At 36.5% G+C, this 13,912-nt stretch overlaps 1 protein-coding gene across 3 annotated transcripts in view; it reads left to right on the top strand.

Moving 5' to 3' along the window:
* Positions 1 to 13,912, top strand: part of CBLB (Cbl proto-oncogene B) — a 135,030-nt gene that overhangs the window by 3,415 nt on the left and 117,703 nt on the right. For all 3 annotated transcript variants that reach the window (XR_007766526.1, XM_050897680.1, XM_050897690.1), the window contains exon 3: positions 7,124 to 7,374. Coding sequence is in view for 2 of the 3 variants with exons in the window: in XM_050897680.1 (XP_050753637.1) it covers positions 7,124 to 7,374 (251 nt within the window). In the remaining variant the exon portion in view is untranslated. The remainder of the gene's footprint in view (positions 1 to 7,123; positions 7,375 to 13,912) is intronic.

Genomic DNA, 13,912 nt, shown 5'->3' on the forward strand with positions numbered 1-13,912 from the left:
CTGATCAAATTAATACCTAGTGAAGGTGGTAGGCTCTGCAGTCGGTGGGGTGCCACCCATGGTAAGATTGTGGCTTTGAGGCCTGTTTTGCTTGTTGTAATAGCAGTCATTATCCCTGTTTATTCTTTAACTATAATAGCTGTGATAACCATCTTTTTGCTGCAATGAGGTAGCTAAAGTTTTCTCCCATTCTAAAGATGTTAGGGAAAGGGAGAATGGAAACAAAGCAAAGCTGTTACCTTGACCAAAGGATGAAAAAAGAGCAATCTTAAAAACTAGGGGCAGAGGTCAATAATTTCTGGTTTACATTTCTTCCTTTCTTTCTTAAAATTGCCATTCTTTACCTTTCCTTCATTTTTTTCTGTAATTTCCTCCTTTGGCAGATGAGATTTGCTGTATGAATTACTTGTTTTCAACAATAAGGGATTAACCAGTACTACAAATATTCCTACTCTATAAGAACTATACTATGAGAGTGGTTTTCAGGTGTATGTAGAAGTTCTGGCTACTTAGATACCATGCAAACTTCTGTGTAGAATTGATTGTATGTCATGCTTTGGAATTGTTTAGATTTCATGGTAATGTTTGTTTTCCATGGGCTGATGCTTCAGCTGTTAGAATAGGCAGAAGTTGCAGTTCTGCTTAAGTGTCTTCTCTGTAAACTTCTGTTACCAGTTTGAAAAAAATAAAGAGTTTTGAAAGAGTTCTTTAGCAGGAGAGAACGTTGAGATAGTGCTCCTGGTTAGAGCCCTGTTTGTAAAAGTTACCGTAAGCAACGTACTTGCAGGGAATAATAAAAAAATAATAATCTTGTTGTAAATAATCAGTGAATGTGAATTGTTATCTGTCTGTATATCTTATATCTGCATCTTCCTTTTTATACTTCATCCACTGGGTTCTGTACTTTTTGAGGTTCACTGGTATGTCTTTTTTTTTATATGACTTTACAATACTAACTGCATTATTAAAGGGACATCAACTGTTAGCATCAATGTCCAGTTTCCCTGCTGCTTTTCTCATGAGTAAGCAGAAGCTTTACCATTAAGAACCAAAAATATTTTGTTTAATTGCTTTGCAATGTAAAGGATAATATTCCTTTTATGGTTTGGAAGGCCAGCCCTGCTTTCCAGTGCTAGCATTCTATAAGCAAGATGACCATATATCTCTGAACTTCTAGCAAGCAAATTACTGTTTTTAAAACATGATGTGTATTTTAGAAAGTTCATATCCTGTAAATAAATAAAAAAAAAATATTAACAAATAACTCTAAGTCTTCCTTTAAACTATGCATAAATTACATGGGATTTTTTTTCTGATATTCTAAACCTGATGATTTTAAAACCTAGAAACTAGCCGTGTATTATTATTAGAGGATAATGGTTATCTTGAGAACAACTTTGGAGAGAATGCCTATTATGTAAACATAGGAGTAGTTAAGTTATTTTACTGCTCCGGCTATTTAGAGTTGGCAGTACTATTGTGCACACTTTACTGTTGTGGGTTTCAAGCCGATAAAATTGTGACACATTCTGAACAGGATTTTTTAAAACAGGAATATTTCGGCAACATTCAATTACTTTTCAGTACTCTTATGCATTGGGCCTGAAAATAATTATATTTTCTACTGTGAAGATTAACCATATTGTCTAAACTGTTTGGGCGCTCTGTCATGGCCCACCCAGTTGTTTGAGTCTGACTATATAAATGGGGATGGCAGTTTGATTTGCTATTTAATAATTACATAAGAGCAAATTAGAGTGCGTCTCCAAAGCTCATACTATTGACTTAGTGAGTAAAAGCTCTATTACCTCTCTAACTTAGTAATGTGGTTCTCTTTAAATTAACATTTGTCAGCATCCAATTTTTCAACAGCATCTACGTGAGTATACAGGGCACAGTAGTTGAAACTATGTGTGCATTGTTTATTCTTTGCAACACTTTATGTAATTGTTACATTAATGTGCAACTTTCCAAGTCAATTAAATGTCCTTGTTCCACAAAGGATCTAGAAAAGACAATCACCAATCATAACTGTGGTATTCTTCAGTGTATTAACTGGTCAAAGTTGATAGGAAGTTTTATTTCCTGCATACACTGTTTGTGGAAAAAGAATAAAAATTTAAACAGAGAAATGGAAGCTTCTCTTTTTCTAGTCAGAAGAAAGTATATATGACCCTCCAAAGTCAGCTGTCCTTGTGTGTGTGTAGCATCAGTATTGTTATTGCTTATTCCCCCAGTATGGAAACATATGGCTCAGTTGCAGTGTGGTAGCTGTTGAACAAGCACTTACTGTATTCTCAGCCAAAAAGATTGGTGATAGGTCACCTCTACTTATATTTTGATGAGAAGGCTTCTTTCAGAAAGGAAACCCATCTTTCCCTCTTTCTGTGGAAAATAAAATGCATTGCAGTTAAGGTAACTTCTGGCGGGAAGAAATATATGATGAAGCATAATGTTCAGATTTCATCCATTTTCCTGATTAGCCCCTCTCTGATTAAGTTCTTCAGAATTCATTTTTCGTAGCATTGTGTGTTGTGGTTTTCTGGAGAATTGTTGTAGTATCTTACTGCAGAGCTACCTTTATGCTGTCTGTGGTGTGAGTTTGTTGTACTGCATGGCAGAAGATACTCATTCAGTAGATGGTTTTGAAGTGTAGTTTTGGAAGTGTGCAAGCACTGGTGCTCTGATTGTTCTAGTCCATTCACTGCAACTGAAAACAGTGTTTAGCAGATGTCCTACTCATTAGATACTTCCTCTGTTGTAGCTGTGTTACTTTCCTTGTGTTGTCTTTGACTAGTATTAGGTGTTTAAACAGATTGTGTTAGGGCTGCTGTACTTTGCTTGAGCAAAAGTTCTTTTGTCAGACGAGTCCAGGGCTTTCAACTTTATTGTTTGCTTTAAAAAGTGAATAGAATATACAGTTTTCTGTAAGAAATTGATTGTCTAAATACAATAGGCATCCATTACTCTCATCTCTGAAGATGCTATGAAATAATGCCTTATAATTTAAGTCAAATATCTTAAAAAATGTTATGAGTAGTGGTATTTATTTTGTTTGAGGGGGAAGAGGAGAGGAGGGAAGAGGGGGTTGGTTTTTTTCTGCGTAGGCACTGGAGTAAGCTTGTCTGGAAATTCCCAAGTTAACTGTTTCAAAATCTGTTTCTAGTAGATTAGGGTAATGCCTTAGTTCTTCACAATCAGAATTGCACTCTATTGTTTCTGTGATTCTGGAGTAAATAGTTGGATTTGCCCTGAGTGAGGTAGTGAAAGGAGCTTAGCTTTGTCTCAGTTTACCTCAATGAGAGAGGCATTTCTTACTAACTTGCTGACTGACTGCTTTTCATTTTTTAGACTGAATGCTGCTAAATATATACATGCTTACTTCCAGTCATAACAATACACAAATCACACAGTGATATGATTCATGTCCGCTCCTGAAGTGTTGGTGAGGGTTGCTTTGTAAAGTGCAATATGGAGGTCTTTATTTTTGGTTGGGTGGTTTGTGTTTTGTTTTTTTTTTTGTTTTGAATTCTGTTTTCTTTTGAAGAAAGGTATGTGCACCACTTCTGGTGGTAAATCTTTTGCGTCAGCAGATGTCATTTCTTATTGCTTACTTTTAATTGTGAACTGCTGTGGTACGTGTCAGGACATCCTGACTCTGGAAACCATATGGTTTACCAGCCGTCTCTTTACAAAGTTACTTCCTTTGGACTGAAACCTTGTGTACTCTATAAAGTGAAGAAAGCCTTGTACTACTTCACTGGATCACTGACATGAACTAAATGTTAGCATTCTTTCAATGAGAGTGAGTAAGACTAATTGAGTTGTACTGTAGAAGAATTTTTGTATGACTTTCTTAAAGGCTTGTTCTGGAGTTGCAGGTTCTAGTAATGTGCTATATTTATCTCTAAATTCAGCAGAAGGTGAAGCCTTGTAAACCATGATGACCACAGAATCCTGTTTTGACGTGTGTATGACTGTAACGATATTGGACTGAAGAAGACTTTCTAGAACATCTGAAAGAGAAATAAATTCTTTATAACTGGATGTTCTTTTTGTATAGTTGAATGGACCGACTGTTGAAAATACACCAACTAGCATAAGCAATTTGCTTTTTCCTGTTGTTTTTACATTTTTAATGGTATTTCTAATATGTATGAAAACACTTATATTCTGCTTGTTGGCACATCTACTTGAAAAGATAGACTTCAGAAAGAGAATTAATTCTTTGTTCATGAGATTTAAGTTAGGATAAATAAGCAATTTAAAATGATTGCAGCCTTCTCTGCTTGTGGTCTGCTCTCATTGCTGACTTTTTTCTGTGAATAAATATTTTCCTCTTTTCAGCTGTTTTTTTTCCTTGTGCTTGTTGCTCCAGAAAGTTGTCGCGCCTAATTGATGATATTGATTTGTGTCATCTGTAGTTGGCTTTGGGAAGAATGTCAATCTTGTTTCAAGTTTTCACTAAATCAGAAATCACAGAGAACAAAAGTTCAGATGAAAAAAGTCTACGTTTTTCGTAGAGGTTTTCACTTCTGTCTTTGGGATTCCAGTTCTTCTAACTCTTCTACAAAAAGAAATTCACGTATGTCTCTGCATGGATGATTTTCAGATCTGTCTACACATGTAAAATTCTTTGCTCATGTTTCTGAAATCTCCTTAAAGAATTCTGTCTGTCAGCTTAACTTCAGCGTAACTAAAAGAAAATGTTTGATCTCCTTCGTAAGTCCCTCGTGTTAGTTCCTTTCTTGTTCTTCTGGGGTGACACCCTCATCCTCCCTTCGCTCAGGCAACTCCTTTACTTGAACTGCTCTTTTAAAAGTTGTGTCTGAATCTTCCAGATCAATCCATTCACCTGCATCTCTCATCCCGGCCTTGCTATTTTGTATATCAGTAAGTTCAGCTTTGCTTTTCTGACCTTGAAAGAATGCCATCATATCCAACCTTTATTCTTTGAGAATGCTGCTGCAGGCGTCTCCTAACCCATGACTTGGACCGTGTTGTCCTTTTCTTTATCCTGATAATCTTCTCTTTATCACATGAAATATAAACAAGTTGTTTTCAGTTTCAAAGTCTCTTGCTGTCTCGCTCTTGCAGTTACAGATTGCAGTTCCAGACTTCATCACCTGATGAAGACATGACCAAACATCTTTATGCTTTACTTTTTTTTTTGTTTCCTTCCAGTTTCTTCCTCAACTTAAGAGGAATTCCTTTATGAGCCACTAAATTATTTTAGAGCTTGCCTTGAAACTTTGCTGTTTATATCTAGAAATACTTAACTGCTAGTGCCCTGAACCACTCTTTAGCATGTTGAACAGTGTTATGCTCATGTATTCATATTTGCCTGCATCCATCTGCTGTCTTTTTGTTTCCTACTGAGATTGTGAATTTCTCTGTGGGAAGGACTGTCTGTTCTACAACACATCAGAAGGGTTCCTGATCTGTTACTTGGTCTAGCAGATGAAAGAATAATAGAAATTACTAAAGTAACAATGGATCAGTGAAATGAGCGGAACTATTGCAAATGTCATGTTTTAAATACTGTTTTTGAATGGTGCTAACATTTCTATAGTGCTTATGAGTTTGCGCTAACGGTGCTAGACTTCTTTTTAAAAACTTGTTAGTGCTTGACTTTTGTCCACTCTTCTATCTCCACTTTTCTAACTATGACCCCAGTTACCTAAATCTAATTGCCGGGTGTGTTTTTGTGTGTATGTTTCAGAGGGAAAAAACAATTATGTGTTTGGTTTGCTCTTTGTGGTATATGAAGGTCTTGTTAGTGGCAACAGTCTTAAGGCAGTGAATTTCTTAATGGTGTATATATACCTTTGAGTTTAGAGGTGAAAGATATACCTTTGAGTTTAGAGGTGAAAGTTACAGCATACAATTTTCTCCCCCCCGCCCCCCACCGGTGCTCAAGACTGCACTTTTTTGAAGTTGATACATTAGTAGGAATAGGAATCTGCTTTCAGCAGTATTAAGATGTTTTTACAGCCTCGTTAGTTACCTCAAAAGAATGTCAAAGTCACTAATATATAATGTGGCAATCTCCAAATGATACCTATAAAACTATTATGCCACATGGACTTAATTTTTTCATAAGTATTTGCATATGTACAGCTGCACACACATGTCTAGAATGTGTCCCTCTGCAGTGTTTAGCTGAGCGTGGATAGCTCAGTGCAGTAGCACTCAAAAACTCCCCGTTAGTTTGAATCTCTTTCGCTTTCTAGAACAGAACATTACAGAACAAACTACCAGAGAATTAAGGTAGCCAGGAGATAATTACTCTAACCTTGTATGTGTTCAGGAAACAAAACCAGTACCTTCTTCCAGAAACATTTCCAGTGGCAACTAGATTCAAATAAAGGTGTTCAATTCATCTGAGGCTTATTCTTTTAAGTAATATATATTATTCAATTAATTTTTGTGCCATTTAGGAACATGAGGATTCCAAGTCCATGAAGGTGTTATCTTCTGTTACAGCCATGAACTGGAAATCATTGCGTTTATAATGTTTTGTTTCCTGGTTTACGATACCTGTTTGTGAGTGACTTAATTTCTGTCTGTCGTAGCTAAGAGCTTTTGAACCACTGGTGTCGTTCAGACCATTTTCATATGTGTAGACCTCTCAAACTTTAAATTCCTATGGGTTCTAAGAGGTCATATTGTTGGATAGAGAAAAGAGACAGCCAGTAGCTGACAAGGTAATTTATAAGGTCAGTTCTTAGTAGACATTTGAACATCCATAGGGAAGTTCACCTGCAGCAAACAGATCTGTATGAAATAACTGCTCTTGGCATTAGTTGCATACTGTGTTTTGATAATATACTCCTTAGCATATAGTAGGCAGGCAAAGACATTCTTACTTTAAATGCAAAACCCCAAACTATGTAAGTAAGCTTGTTTGCTTTTTATAGATGTGACAGGATTAAGTTAAATTTTACATCCTTTGACATTAGAGACTATGTTGGGATTTCATGCAATATAAATGAAGTAGGATTTAATTCTTAGTGCCCGGAGGTTAGAGAAGTATGCTTACACCTATTAATTTTAAGATGTCAGATCAGTTTTTGCCCCAACATATTTCTTGTCTTTTACATTCTCTTGTTTTTGCTTGTAGGTAAGATTGTGCCAAAACCCAAAGCTTCAACTCAAAAACAGCCCACCTTACATACTGGACATTTTACCTGACACTTATCAACATTTGCGACTTATACTGAGCAAATATGATGACAACCAGAAACTTGCACAACTCAGTGAGAACGAATATTTTAAAATCTACATTGACAGTCTCATGAAAAAATCAAAACGGGCTATAAGACTCTTCAAAGAAGGAAAGGAAAGAATGTATGAGGAGCAGTCACAGGACAGGTAAGTGAAATATTTAAATATGAAGTAGATTGTCTGGCCTGTCTGCATTCTTAACACTGTTTGTCTGCAGCCATTGTGTTTTGACATTTTTAATTATTTAAAGAGCAGAAATATTTATTGTTTGGATTCATTGACCCTGCAGGTCAATCAGTAATTTGCCTGGATTTGTTCCACTGTGTGCTCTTATCTGTCACTTTGTGACCTTTAAAACCAAGTGCATTTCCTTCATAAAACATTCATTTCATTGTAATGACTTATTCGCAGGGCCTTACAATATGTAGTTTTTCCTCTGGCAGAGAGAGTGAGTAACTGTTTCTTGGACTGAGCTTGACCTCCCTACCCCAGTTCTTAAAACTGTGGGAGCCATGATGGATATTGACTTAGAGCTTTCACAAGTGGTGAAATGGAGCAAAACAATGTTCACATTTTTGAGATATTGTATGATGTTAGCATAAGGTGATGATAGTATTAGTTGGTGCTGAGAAGCCTTTTCAGAAACCTAATGGATTCCTGATTTGCAGTGGTTCAGTTTTAATAACAGGGATTAATATCCACTTCGTGTGTGCTCTTGGTGGTGAGTGAAGAGGTTTTTAATATTTGATTTTATTACCTAATATTTTAAAAATAATATTTCAAGAACTTCTGTGCAAAATCTGCAGTTTTATTTTGGGAAGGGGTACAGCAGTGTTGTGACAATTAGACTCTGCCAAGTGTGGTATATTTTTAAATCTATTCAAATAAAAGCTACGATGCTGTTTCCAGAGTGTCCCCTTTTTAAAGGAGGTAGTGGGGAATGGGAGATAGAGAGGAAGTGAATGGAGGATTGAAACCCTGCCATTCTGTCTGCACCTGAGCTCAGAGGCAGGGTTGCAGTATAGTTTTACAGCTGGTTAAAGTGTTGGTAGAAGCAGTGAAATGTCTACATTCTTGTAAATGTCACTGCTGTTATGTTTGATTTATACATATGTTCCTTCCAGATCTTTAGCAATGATTATAGCTATTCAGTATACTGTGGTGTTCTCCTGTGCTTGATAGGGTGTCTGAAGCTTGCTTAACATCTAAGGAATTTTTTTTTAAAGTATGTAAAGACTGTCCAATTGTGAATATACTTGGAGCAGTTTGCCTAAGAGGAGCAAAATACACTGAACTATTTTAGTGATGAGTAAAGATCTTGATGAATGTTTTTTGTGTTTGAATTCATAAGTATGTAAAGGAACGTTTTCACTGTAGATGCATTCCTACCAGAACCCCTGGCAGAATTGTTCAGCACTGAGCCTCTGGGTTCTTTTTTTAATATCCCATTTGTTGTATGTGCAGAAGTCATTGTGTTGCAAAGGAAGTAAGAACTTTTTATGGTAAGGGAAATTTGACATAAATGGTTGCATTATGTAAACAGGTTTTATTGACTTCCCTATGTTGTATGAAACCCAAATTTACAAATTTACAATTTTGCTTACAGTTAGCAATAAATTAAAGCCAGTTTCAGTGTCACTTTTTCAGAAAGTCTGCTGTATGCTCTGTACAGTCATTCAAACAGTGTCTTAGTAACTGTATCTAGTTGCTAGAGTTGCTTTCTTCTTTCCAGTTAGCCACTTCATTTCTTGCATAAGGGTAACAGTAGTGATATTAGGATGTCTTTTGTGAAGCAAACAGTTTTTGAAGAAGATGCAGTTAGCATATTTACTGTCATTTATTTGGGCCATTTTTGTGAGATGATTGGAGAGGAGGGATTTTAAAACAAAACATAGTAATGAAGTGCACTGAATCACAATAACTACTTTAGGCTCTCTAAATTTGTATTTCAGAAGGTGACAACTGTATTATTTTGCCTGACAGATGGAGTTTGAAGCTTGAGGAAAGAAGTACAATAGGAATGTTTCTCCTGTTCTAAAATTGTTAGTTGTGTTTCCTGTACAAACTGCATTCTGACTGTATGTCAAAATGCTTAAAAAAAAAAAAAGTGTAAGCATTGTTTCAGCAGTTCATGCCTCATGCCATTATAAGTTAAAGTCTACATCTTTGTGACTTCAGTGCACCCTCTTTCATCTACTGATGATGTTTTATCTGTATGCGTGTCCTAGTTTAAAGTTGAATGAAGGTATACTTGTTTGCTGAGCCCTATGACTAGGTCCCTGTTTGCTCTGCAGTGCTTCAACATACTTAATCATGTTAATTCTTGGTAAGTTAGTAAAAGAAGCTGTTAATGTTTTTAGCTTCTTTGCTTCCAAATATGCCTGCATTAACCTAAGTACATTATTTGTTAATGTTACAATGCAAACGTAGGAGTGATCATTTAAATAAGTGTTTTTGAAGATGTTTCTAAAATGACTGTCAGATTGAAGTGTAGTCAATTTTAAAAAAATGGCACGCTAAAAGCCTCTCATGTTGACACCTGGCCAGTTTCTGTGGTTTTCAATCTTACATTTCTGTTTTGTTTTCTGTTAGGTTCTCTGTGGTTTCTGGATAAAAGGTCATCATCAAAAAGAGACACTGGCTGCATTTGGAAGCATTCTGTACATATATTTGATTGGCGTACTTTTAACCTATTAGGATTATTGATTAATCTTTTAACTTCTGTAGTGATGGTACATTCAGGAACCAGTGCCAATATACATGTGATTTTATTTGCCTGATGCCACCAAAATTACTCTGTTGTGAAGAATTTGTCATGAATTTTAGTTCTCAAAGATCCTGTGGATGAAACAAGATAGTGTGCCAGTCAGATTATGTGCAAATGGCTAAAACAAAAGCTTACACTTGGTGTTGCCTCTGTCCTGTGTTCCATGTCAAACGCATATGATAGCTGTTTAAGAGTAGTTGGTGCTGTCATTCTGTACTCTATGGGATGAGTCTTGCTAAGCAGAGAAAGTATGCCTTACAAATTTGTTTATTGTATATGAATTGCATCTACCTTCTGTGTATGGTGTCTAGTATGAAATTATGTCCTCTCATAGTCTTCTTGCTTAACGAAGTAAGAGATGATATTCAATAAATTCTGTAAACTGTACTAATATAGGCTGCACAGAAGTTTTTCTATGTATGAAGTAATTTAAAGATATTTTTTGTCACAGATTTTACTTTTTAAAGGTTATTAACACAGGCTTATTAAAATTACTGGTTCAGGTACATCTACTCTTAAAAGGCTTTCTGTGTCTTTGAGGGTCTGGGATCTTGGGTGTGGTTTGGTTCCGTTCCCCCCCCCCCCCCCCCCCCCCCCCTTGTTGTTTATTGGGAAGTAGACTAAAGCTGGAAGGCATCATTTCTGTGAAGTCCAAACTTCCTTTTGTCTTGCTGCATTCCAGAATTATGCATCCAGAAAAAATAAAAACTTTGTAGGCTGGCAGTTTTTTCAGACAAATATGTTAGCCAGGTGTAGAAATCAAGCACATAAGTTACAATAATAAGACTAGAGGAGGAATAAAGTGGCAATGGGGAGGGTACATTTGGATTCATTCAAGATGCTGGACGTGGTCTTCAGGGCTAACACAACCATTTCTTAGTAATGGAGACAAGTGTGAGCTTTCTTGTGCTTACCTGTAAATCATGTCCTTGGAAGAATACGTCTTGAGATGGAACTTGTTCATTGTCTGTTTTAATATTGCATGTCTTCTGCTATATGCCCTTTATATGAGGAGAAGAGGAAAAGTATAAAACCAGGGTGTATATTTATTTTTAATCATCTCTTAAATGCTGCTTGATTCAGCCCAAATTAGTTGGCTACTTGTTTTTAAATGGCATTGCAGAACTGGAAGAGATAGATAAGATGAAAGATGGATATTTCTTAAGTAGTGTGCAGTACAGATGAAGATGGCAAGAGGAAAAGAGCTGAGGTGGTTTTGGGGTCGATATAGAAAGAGGTGTGCATGTAAGGAAAGTCAGAATCAAGGAAGTCCTTCAAGGTGATCACAAAACCACTCCTGTTCCTGTGCAGAAAGTCTCGCTAAATTCTCTTGTGCATCTGGCCATTTGGTGTCTTGATTCAAATTGCATGTTTGTAGATTTTACAGCTTGATTAAGTTTTTTGTTAGTGCAGAATTCTTATATTCTCTAAGTCTTCTAGGGAGGTCTTATACCTATGGTTCAAGTGATAGATCAGGTTCTCCTTTGTTACTGTTCGTGTTGGTTAGTGGGTTTATAAAGTATTCCATTTTTCTTCCCTAAGTCTGTGTTGACAACTGAGATCAGTTAAGGTTCTTGAATCAAGTCCCTGAACTGGCACATCAAAGTACACAGCATTCTTGGTAGAGACCTTTCTACTGCTGAAATTTCTAGCCCATTCCCTCCTTATTCTGAAAGTACAGACTTGATAAGAAGTTACAAGGAAGGATGGACTTCAGTTATGTCAGTTGCAACGCAGTAACAGTCATTTGTGTGCTTCTGTCCTGTGGTAAGTGAGAGGTAGCTTACCCTGCTCCTTTGAATTACCTCATCTTGTACCACAACCTTGCTGTTTTATTTACAGGAAGTTAGGAAGTTTATAACTTAGCTAGCCTTGTAACTTGTTCGTGTCTCCAGACAGAGATTTTGTTGATTGAAAGAAGGATCAGGAAGAGTGTATTTTTAATTCAGGATTATTTTATTTGGACAAGTTAAGATTGTTTTGGTTGATGGTTTTCTTTTTTGACAAATAGAATGTACAGATTCAGAAAAGGATGTTAATGGCTCTTTGCGTAGAGCCAGTTTTGGCTATTGGTTAATATCACATAGATAGCTCAGTAATTGTCAGATAGTAAGGATGGCAACCTTCACCAAAGTGGATTGGGTTTGAAGTTGTGATCTTGTGGTGAAAGTTATTGGCTCCTTAGAATCCTGTGATTTGTCCCATTTTCCAAGTGTATTATGTAGTTTTTGGTCTTCAGTAAATTCTGAGCTGAACAGTTAGGCTATACATATCATCAGTCTGTTGTCTGACATGATCTGTAAACCCCTATACTTAAGCTATGTCAACATGTTTTAGAGATCAAATATATTGACTGTTTTATTCTAATCTTGCTGAAGTTGAGGCAAAGGAATCTAGTGTTTGTCCTTTCCTCGCTTGTATTTAACTGTATTTTTAGATGGTTCCTTCACTAGGTCTTTAGGAAAAGAAGCCACCTTACTCTGCTTGAAAGGCTTCTGGAGTGTTGACTCATTGCTTGAACTCCTGTGCTGTCCCTAGAAAAAAGAGGACACTCTCTTTCAATGTATAACCTATAATACGGTAATTGGGAATGGAACTTGGCTACAATAAATAGCCCCTAATAAAGAGGCTTCTTCTGAGAAAAAGAGAGTACATGACTGATTGGATGGGGTTGCATGGGAGAAGGAAATGCAATGAGGTTTTTTGTTTTGGTTTTTTTTTAAGCTTTTATGTTTTGGTGGGAATTTCCACCCTCTTCTCCCCTCCCTGTTCCTCAAATGTGATGTAAAACCAGATGTGAACCCAAACAGCTTTAAGAAACCGTTTGGTGTGCTAAACCACATGAGTAATTGAGCTTCAGTACAAATTTGGTGAAGCACAAGCCATTTGCTATTTTTGGTTCTAGTCTAAATTAAACAAGGAATGTTACACAACGCACCTTTCAGACAAAGAGACTCTTGTTGCAGAGGGCAGGTGAGAACATGTGGAGGTTACAAATGGTAGGGCAGTGTTATGACAGCTTGTTCTCAACATAAATGCAAACAGGCTATGTGACTGCAGTTGTTGTAAGGCAGTATTTAAATTTTTAGACGTTTTTGATCATCTTCACTACTTGATGGAGGGTATTACCAAATGAGAACAAAGGAAGTATCAGTACCAAAATAACTTAAAGGCAACTATTTATTCAGATTGCAGAGGAAGACAAGGATTTTAAAACCACAAAAGATCCTAAATGAAAAAATAATGGCTTGTGAATTCTTGTAATTGATTTAGATCCTTGATTCATATCTAGTTGGGTAGAAGAGGAGTAATATGTGCACTTCGTTTGTCTTTTTGCTCTGTTATAAAATCAGGCAGCATTTTCTATTTTAGTGCAAGATCTGTTTGAAACATTTTCTTACAACTAATATGTTGACAGTCACATCTGAGCAGAGTTCAGCTGGTTGTGAGGGGATATACACAGTCTGGTCTCTTCCTTGTTGCACTTCGTATAATCATTTATACCTTTGAAAAGTATATATGATAATGTTGCCAAATTAAGATGCCATAACATTTATACCCACTTTGTGCAGGTGTGAAAGCTCTCAAAAAGCACAACATTAGGGGAATCAGTCCTGCAGACTTTCCATGTGTTATTAATTTCCTTTGTGATAAACCTAATGACAGTTCTACTACTAGAATTAGACAACATGACTGATGCAATGTCTATACTGACATAGTTTTCTGCATTGTTCCGTTTCAGCTTTAGAAGGCAATATGGGATGACAGAAAGAGCTGGGAAGAATAGGTGGTTTTCTGAAAATACAGTACTCTTGGTCAGAGAGGTCTGGAAATACTCTGATTTGGCAGTGAGGATACTAGTATGCATTTCTGCTTTAACAGCTTGGTTTCTCACATCCCTTCACCATGCTTGTCTGC

The sequence above is a fragment of the Gymnogyps californianus genome, chromosome 1 (assembly GCF_018139145.2).
Source record: "Gymnogyps californianus isolate 813 chromosome 1, ASM1813914v2, whole genome shotgun sequence".
Lineage (NCBI taxonomy): Eukaryota > Metazoa > Chordata > Aves > Accipitriformes > Cathartidae > Gymnogyps > Gymnogyps californianus.